This window comes from Salmo trutta, chromosome 28 (assembly GCF_901001165.1).
Source record: "Salmo trutta chromosome 28, fSalTru1.1, whole genome shotgun sequence".
Taxonomy (NCBI): Eukaryota; Metazoa; Chordata; class Actinopteri; order Salmoniformes; family Salmonidae; genus Salmo; species Salmo trutta.
The window spans coordinates 8,723,343-8,732,310 of record NC_042984.1 but is presented as its reverse complement, the minus strand read 5'-3'; the positions used below and the strand labels follow the sequence as shown (position 1 = coordinate 8,732,310).

Sequence of the window (8,968 nt, the reverse complement as noted above, 5' to 3'; positions counted from 1 at the left end):
GATCCCTCAGGAGACCATCCGCCACCTCATGAGGAGCATGCCCAGGCGTTGTAGGGAGGTCATACAGGCACGTGGAGGCCACACACACTACTGAGCCTCATTTTGACTTGTTTTAAGGACATTACATCAAAGTTGGATCAGCCTGTAGTGTGGTTTTCCACTTTAATTTTGAGTGTGACTCCAAATCCAGACCTCCATGGGTTGATAAATTGGATTTCCATTGATTATTTGTGTGTGATTTTGTTGTCAGCACATTCAACTATGTAAAGAAAAAAGTATTTAATAAGATTATTTCTTTCATTCAGATCTAGGATGTGTTGTTTAAGTGTTCCCTTTATTTTTTTGAGCAGTATATATCTGCATGTTGAGGCAACCTAGCTGTAAGGCATTATTGCACTGCCAGTGTTAGTGTCCACTCTGGCTTGAAGGGTAATGTTGTTACAGGCAGCCCCTTAAGGACCTATTGCATTTGAAAGGGAAGGTAGTCAGGGGCAGGGGCAGTGCCAGGGGGAGGGCCAGGGGGAGGGGCAGGGGCACGGCAAGGGGTATGGGAAGGCCTGGGAAAGGGGCGGGGGCAGGGCCAGTGGGAGGCCAGGGGATGGACCAGGGGAAGGGCCAGGGGCAGGGCCAGGGCCAGTGGGAGGCCAGGGGAAGGCCAGGGGCAGGGCCAGGGCCAGTGGGAGGCCAGGGGAAGGCCAGGGGATGGACCAGGGGAAGGGCCAGGCAAGGGGATGGACCAGGGGAACGGCGAGGTCAGGGGCAGGACCAGGTCAAGGCCAGGTCAGGTGCAGTCCTGGGGTGCTTGAAGATTATCACCAAACACAGGAAGGACAGTTCCCTCTTTTTCTGTTTGGTGTTATTTATCTTGAAGTAAATGACCTTCCATTTCATTGTTGTTTCTTTTCAACATCCTCAAGCTTTACTACCAGTAAGACTTGAATTATGCTTTGCATGTGACAGCAGGAATTTTTTGTTTTACCTGCCGTCACAGGCAGAAAATGGATTCAAGTCTTTTCCTTTTTGTGGAGAACACGGCTGATTATCACTACTTTATTGGGCATAGTCTTATTTCATTGGATTGATTGAATTGATTTGGTGGACCGTTGGTGTGAACAAACATTAAACCTGAGTCAGTTGATCCCTTTATTCATTTACTGGTTAAGGTTAGGAATGGGTCTAGTAAAGCTGATCTCAGACCAGTGCTAAGGGGATAATAATAACAACGTCTCCCTGGGGTGTTGTTGTCTGCTGATGGACGTCTAGACTAGACTGAGATCACTAATCTCTGATCTGCTGAGTCAGCACTGTACTGTTTTACGGTCTCCTCATTCCTACAGACCTCCATTAGGCAGCCCATCTCCCTCGTTAATGCACTGGAAGAGACTGGGTACATCACATGTTGGCTATATCAAATGCTTGTCTAAGGTTGATGGCTTTGTCACTATGTCACGTGTGGGCCACTATGTGTACAGTTCTGACATAATTACGATCGTTGCCATGACACATGGTTTTACAGTCAGTTCTGGTTGGTGCAGTCTTTCTCCAACGTCTCTCCTCTCCATCCCTCACACCATCCCTCCCTCTCTCTTTCCATCCCTCTTTTTTAAAATCTTTATCCTCTATACAGTATTAACAAGTCATTTAGCAGAAGTAGGTCAGGTTTCTCCTCTCTCTCCATCCCTCCCTCTCTTAGCTGCTCTCTCTCCATCCCCCTCTTTCTCCATCCGTCCCTTCTAAATCCCTCACAACGCCCCTCCCTCTCTTTATCTCTCTCCCTTACCATCCCTTTCTCCTCACTTCTCTCTCTCTCCCCATCCCATCCCTCTCCTTCCCGCTCTCTCTCCATTTCTATCTCCCCCCTCTGTTGTTGAGGAGAAAGATGTTTTGTGAATGCCACCCGTTTGACATAATGGGGTCCTATAGTACCTCTGGTGCACATCATGTATCAGAATGTTGTATTCCTGCAGTTAGTGTTTGCAGCTACGAGCCAGCGCTCCATTAGAGGGATGACAGACTGGAGATGCTGTCTAGATTGTTACTTCATTAGGGGGATGACAGACTGGAAGTACTGTCTAGATTGTTGCTCCATTAGAGGGATGACTGACTGGAAGTACTGTCTAGATTGTTGCTCCATTAGAGGGATGACAGACTGGAGATGCTGTCTAGATTGTTACTCCATTAGAGGGATGACTGACTGGAAGTACTGTCTAGATTGTTACTTCATTAGGGGGATGACAGACTGGAAGTACTGTCTAGATTGTTGCTCCATTAGAGGGATGACAGACTGGAAGTACTGTCTAGATTGTTACTTCATTAGAGGGATGACAGACTGGAAGTACTGTCTAGATTGTTACTCCATTAGAGGGATGACAGACTGGAAGTACTGTCTAGATTGTTACTCCATTAGAGGGATGACAGACTGGAAGTACTGTCTAGATTGTTACTCCATTAGAGGGGTGACTGACTGGAAGTACTGTCTAGATTGTTACTCCATTAGAGGGATGACTGACTGGAAGTACTGTCTAGATTGTTACTTCATTAGAGGGATGATTGACTGGAGATGCTGTCTAGATTGTTACTTCATTAGAGGGATGACAGACTGGAAGTACTGTCTAGATTGTTACTCCATTAGAGGGATGACAGACTGGAAGTACTGTCTAGATTGTTACTTCATTAGCACCCTGACTGACTGGAGATACTGTCTAGATTGTTACTTCATTAGCACCCTGACTGACTGGAGATACTGTCTAGATTGTTACTTCATTAGCACCCTGACTAACTGGAAATAATGTCTAGATTGTTACTTCATTAGCACCCTGACTAACTGGAGATACTGTCTAGTTTGTTACTTCATTAGCACCCAGACTAACTGGAGATACTGTCTAGATTGTTACTTCATTAGCACCCTGACTGACTGGAGATACTGTCTAGATTGTTACTTCATTAGCACCCTGACTGACTGACTGGAGATACTCTCTAGATTGTTACTTCATTAGCACCCTGACTGACTGGAGCTACTGTCTAGATTGTTACTTCATTAGCACCCTGACTGACTTTAGATACTCTCTAGATTGTTACTTCATTAGCACCTTGCAAGTAGAACCCTGACCAGCAGAGTCATGTCAGTTCACAGAACTCCACTGAGACTGAAGCAGACACTGAGAGGGAGAGAGAGAAGAAGAGAGAGAAACTGATTTTTTATTTTGTCCGGTAAATTGCATGACAATTTTTCTCAGTTTTGTTGTTCGGTTGACTTACAGAAGGGCTGTTCAGTTGTTCCTTTGCTGTTTTCAGTTGCACAAAGTAGATTTATTTAACCGTCATGTTCATTAAACATATATTGTTGTTGCATTGTTAGAAACCCGTTTGTGTGAACATGAAAAAAAAACATTCCTGTCCAACTACAACTGAATATCTAATGTAAATTCCCCAAGCTGGAATAACAATATATAATGTCTGTTATCCAACAGCGCTGTGGGGAATGTCTGTCGCTGTGGGGAATGTCTGTCGCTGTGGCGGCCAGTCAAGGACGTCTCAGAGATTGGTTTCACCTGTCTGACTCAAGGCCAACCACATGCCGAGCTAAGGCACTTTAAACAGGGCTCATTCCACATTGCTTTCCTAGCACTCTGCTAGTGATTAGCAGCCATTTTGGAGCTGACAGTGAGCTGGCTCAAACAGGAAGTGCATCCTAAAGGACACCCTAGGGAATAGACTGCCATTTTGGGACTCAACCAGGGACCTTTTTGGGGTTCCTCGATAGATACAGGCTGATCAGGGGGGATATTTTACTGTCCCATCAGGGAGGAAGAGGCAAGAGACTAGTAGTGAGACCAAAATAGGTTTGTCTTGTAGAGTTTTCGGTCCCTTAGTATCACCTCTTTCCTCAGATAGCTGTACCTTTGTTAGTGTCTTTAGAACATGGAACACAGCTAGCTGTACCTTTTTGTTATTGTCTTTAGAACATGGAACACAGCTAGTTGTAGCTTTGTTAGTGTCTTTAGAACATGGAACACAGCTAGTTGTAGCTTTGTTAGTGTTTTTAGAACATGGAACACAGCTAGTTGTAGCTTTGTTAGTGTCTTTAGAACATGGAACACAGCTAGTGAGTCAAAGAAGCATCTGAAGATGTTGTGGCTCTTTTAAAGAACGAAGAGCATATGTTATGGACCTTCGTTTCTCATCTACTATGGAAATGCACTCCCCAAAGTCTTGATGGGGAGTGCCGAATGTCTGTCTTCAAAGTTTCTCACCTCAGAACAGGTTAATTACGCCCCCACTGTCTGCGCTGAGAGGGATTTTATTTTGACAAATAAAAGTGGATGTCTTGATTTATTTATAACTCGCCTGAACCTCTATCTTTCTCTCTCTCTCTCTCTCTCTCTCTCTCTCTCTCTCTCTCGCTCTCTCGCTCTCTCGCTCTCTCTGCCTATCTTTTTCTCTGAGTGAGTCTCTACGGATTCTCCATAGCAACAGTGCCTTTGCCTTATACTGGGGACAATAAAAGGCCACTCTAAAATGTGCAGTTTTGTCACACAACACAATGCCACAGATGTCTCAAGTTTTGATGGAGCGTGCTATTGGCATGCTGACGACAGGATTGTCCACCAGAGATGTTGCCAGATCATTTTATGTTAATTTCTCTACCATAAGCCGGCTCTGACATTTTTGGGGAGAATTTGGCAGTACGTCCAACCGGCCTTACAACCGCAGACCACCTGTAACCACGCCAGCCCAGGTCCTCCACATCCGGCTAGGAGTTGAGGAGTTTTTCTGTCTGTAATGAAGCCTTTTTGTGTGGAAAAACTAATTCTGCTCAGCTGGGCCTGGCTCCCCTGTTACAACTTCAGCTTTAAGCACGAGGTGATTTCGTCCTTATGCAAATTAGTTGTCAGATTTCACTGTGTATCAGATGAGAACTGCACAACCAGAGCTGTCACACAGCACACCGCAATTGATGTTGCACTGTTCAGAGTGCCGTTTACACAAAAGGTGGTCGGAACCGGTCCATAACCGGTCCAAATCCCCTAAATAGGGGACTTAACATTCATTGGACTGTGGTGCCACTCTTTTCAGACTGTTAATATTCAACTGGCTCTGAATGTGTTTGTCAGTATGCCTGTGGTAGACATAACATCCCTAGTGTCTGTGTTCTGATGTGTACTGGATGACAGATGTGATAAGCTCGATAGCACCTAGGCCCATGCCAAATATTTTCAGCGTCCATAGGGGGGAAGAGGCAATGTTGTGCCCTCTTCACGACTGTGTTGGTGTGTTTGGACCATGATATGTCCTTAGAGACTTGAAGCTCTCGACCCGTCGATGTGAATGGGGGTGTGCTCAGCCCTCCATTTCCTATAGTCCAAGATCCTTTGTTTTGCTGACTTTGATGGAGAGGTTATTGACCTGGCACCACACGGCCAAGTCTCTGACCTCCTCCCTATAGGCTGTTCCATCGTTGTCAGTGATCAGGCCTACCACTGTCGTATCGTCGGCAAACTTAATGATGGTGTTGGAGTCGAGCGGAGCCACACAGTCGTGGGTGAACAGGGAGTACTGGATGGGACTAAGCACGCACCCCTGAGGGGCCCCCATGTTGAGGGGTGTTGGTGCCTACCCTCACCATCTGGTGGCGTCCCGTCAGGAAGTCCAGACTCCAGTTGGGAAGTGTTCAGTCCCAGGGTCCTTAGCTAAGTGATAAGTTTGAAGGACACTATGGTGTTGAACGCTGCACTGTAGTCAATGAACAGCATTCTCACATAGGTGGTCCGTTTGTACAAGAGAGAAAGGGAAGTGTTGGGAGCGGTATGTGAATTGAAATGGGATGATATTGTTGATGTGAGCCATGACCAGCCTTTCAAAGCATTTCATGGCTGCAGATGTGAGTGCTACGGGGAGATAGTCATTTAGACAGATTACCTTGGCGTTCTTAAGCACAGGGACTATGGTTGTCTGCTTGAAACATGTAGGTATTACACACTAGGTCAGGGAGAGGTTGAAAATGCCTGTGAAGACACTAGCCAGCCACGTCACTGGGTAGCTTACAGCTGGGTTACCCTTTGTAATCCGTGATAGTTTGCAAGCCCTGCCACATCCGATGAGCGTCAGAGCCGAAGTAGTAGGATTCGATCTTAGTCCCGTCTTGTCGCTTTGCCTGTTTGATTGTTTTTCAGAGCGCGTATTCTTATAAGCATCCGGGTTTTAGTGTCCTGTACCTTTAAAGGATGCAGCTCTAGCATTTAGCTCAGTGCGGATGTTGCCTGTAATCCATGGCTTCTGGTTGGGATATGTACGTACTGTCACTGTGGAGAGGATGTCGTCGATGCACTTATTAATGAAGCCTGTGACCGATGTGGTAAACTCATTAATGCCATCAGATGAGTCCCAGAACATATTCCAGTCTGTCCTAGTGAAACAGTCCTGTAGCCTAGCATCCGCTTCATCAGACCACTTCCATATTGAACGTGTCACTGGTACTTCCTGTTTAGAGTTTTTGCTTGTAAACAGGAATCAGGAGGATAGAGTTATGATCAGATTTGCCAAATGGAGGGCGAGGGGGAGCTTTGTATGAGTTTCTGTGTGTGGAGTAAAGTTGATCAGAGTTTTTTCGCCTCTAGTTGCACAGGTGACATGCTGGTAGAAATGAGGTAAAACAGATTTCCGTTTCCCTGTGTTAAAATCACCGGCCACTAGGAGCTTCGCCTCTGGATGAGCATTTTCTTGTTTGCTTATGGCCTTATACAGCTTGTTGAGTGCAATCTTAATGCCAACATCAGTTTGTGGAGGTAAATAGACAGCTGCGAAATATAGATGAGTTGCTGTGACTGTTAGTTAAAAGGACGACTACAAACAAGCATGCTCCCAGTTGATGAAACATGCCACCTAGGCTTAAATCCGCCCTTCCTCCATCATGATCACCTTCTTCATGTGTGTCTGCCTTGCCTCCATTGATTCTTGATCAATGACTGCGATAGTATCATCCCATTGTCATCAGCTCAGACTGATAGTGTAACAATCCCTGTCTCCCCCTCTGTCTGTCTGTGTCTGTCTTTGTCTGTCTTTTTTTTCTGTCTGTCTGTCTGTGTCTGTCTGTCCCCAACAGAAAGCGTACTGTGGCCACTGCAGTGAAAGGATATGGGGGCTGGGGAGGCAGGGCTACAAGTGTATCAACTGCAAACTGCTGGTCCATAAGCGCTGTCACAAACTCGTCCCTCTGACCTGCCAAAGGCATATGGTGAGTACCATAGAAATAGAATCTCATTCTAGTTCTGTGGTGAATACTCTGGCCAATCCGTCATGTCAAAGCTTCGGAAGAACTTACTATTTATAAAGCATTCATAAAGTCTTCATAAGCACTACATAGACACTTCACAAACTGCAGTGCAAAAGGCATATGGTGAGCTTATAAAGGCTTTTTAGAGCATTTACAGTCTTCATAAGCACTTCATAGATACTTCATAAACTTAAGTGAACGTCTGAATTAATGAGTTGGGAGGGTGAATGAGTAGTATTTAACTGCTTTAGGTTGAAACCAAGTTTTGCATTTCAACAATCCAACTTGTTTAGAGTAAAATATCAAGGTAATCAATGAATTCAGATAACAAAACTGGGAATTATTCAAAAGTCTGAATTAAACATTGCTATTGATGTTCTAATGTGTATTTGTAACATAGTGAATGCTGTTCTGCCCCGAGTGGGGATCGAACTAGCAACCTTCTGCACAACACATACTGTATATAACTCAAAGCCAACTACCTTAGCCAACAGAGCAAGATACTGGTCTGTCATTTCATGAGAAATAGTTGGCAATGTACTCCAGCCAACATGCTATGGGCAAGTTTCAAATCCACTGCGTATAGATATAGGTTGTGTCTCAAATGCCACCCTATTCACTGTTTAGTGCACTACTTTTGACCAGGGCCCATAGGGGATAGAGTGCCATTTGGGACACATCCATACTGTAGTGTATACCGTATACTGAAACATCACAAGGTTGATCTCTAGTGACAGACTGCTAACATACAGAAAGAAGCATTAAGATTAGAACTAGCCTCTACCAGGCTTTCACCTCACCTTCGGTATGAAAGCCTGTTGACGTTCTTGTCAGAGACAAGCTAAAAGAAGGTGGAGGGTTCTGTGTCTGCACCACATACTCTTGTGACTGGTGTTCCCCAGGGCTCGGTTCTAGGTCCTCTTCTCTCAACACACCAAGTCACTCGGCTCCGTCATATTCTCACATGGTCTCTCCTATCATTGCTATGCGGATGACACTCAACTACTTTTCTCCTTCCCCCCTTCTAACACCCAGGTGGCGACACACATCTCTGCGTGCCTGGCAGATATCTCAGCTTGGGTGTCGGCCCACCACCTCAAGCTCAACCTCGACCAGGCGGAGCTGCTCTTCCTCCCGTGGAAGGCCTGCCTGCCTGCTCAAAGACCTCTCCATCACGGTTGACAACTCTACAGTGTCCCCCTCCCAGAGTGCAAAGAACCTTGGCGTGACCTTGGACAACACCCTGTCGTTCTCTGCGAACATCAAAGCAGTGACTCGCTCCTGCAGGTTCATGCTCTATAACATCTAGACTACTGCAACTCGCTGTTGGCTGGGCTCCCCAATTGTGCCATCAAACCCCTGCAACTTATCCAGAACGCAACCTTCCCAAGTTCTTCCATGTCACCCCACTTCTCTGCACACTCCACGAAGCTTGCATCCACTACAAGACCATGGTACTTGCCTACGAGCAAGAGGAACTGCCCCCCCCACCCATCTTAAGAGGATTGCACTAACGGTAAATTGCTCTGGGTGCTAAATGACTAACATGTAAATTTAGAAATGGCTATCCAAGCCGTTTTCCCCTACCCACAAAAGGAATAGGCACATTCAAACAGAGGCGGAGAATCGAAACCGAAAGCCAATACATTTCACTGGTGCCCACGTGGGGTGGTGTCATTTCAGCCAAATTATGAA

The 8,968-nt window shown here is 45.8% G+C and overlaps 1 protein-coding gene across 1 annotated transcript in view; it reads left to right on the top strand.

Moving 5' to 3' along the window:
- LOC115165374 (protein kinase C zeta type-like) overlaps nt 1-8,968 on the top strand; it is a 128,831-nt gene that overhangs the window by 85,710 nt on the left and 34,153 nt on the right. The window contains exon 7 of the mRNA XM_029718456.1: nt 7,103-7,234. Coding sequence (XP_029574316.1) covers nt 7,103-7,234 — 132 coding nt within the window. The remainder of the gene's footprint in view (nt 1-7,102; nt 7,235-8,968) is intronic.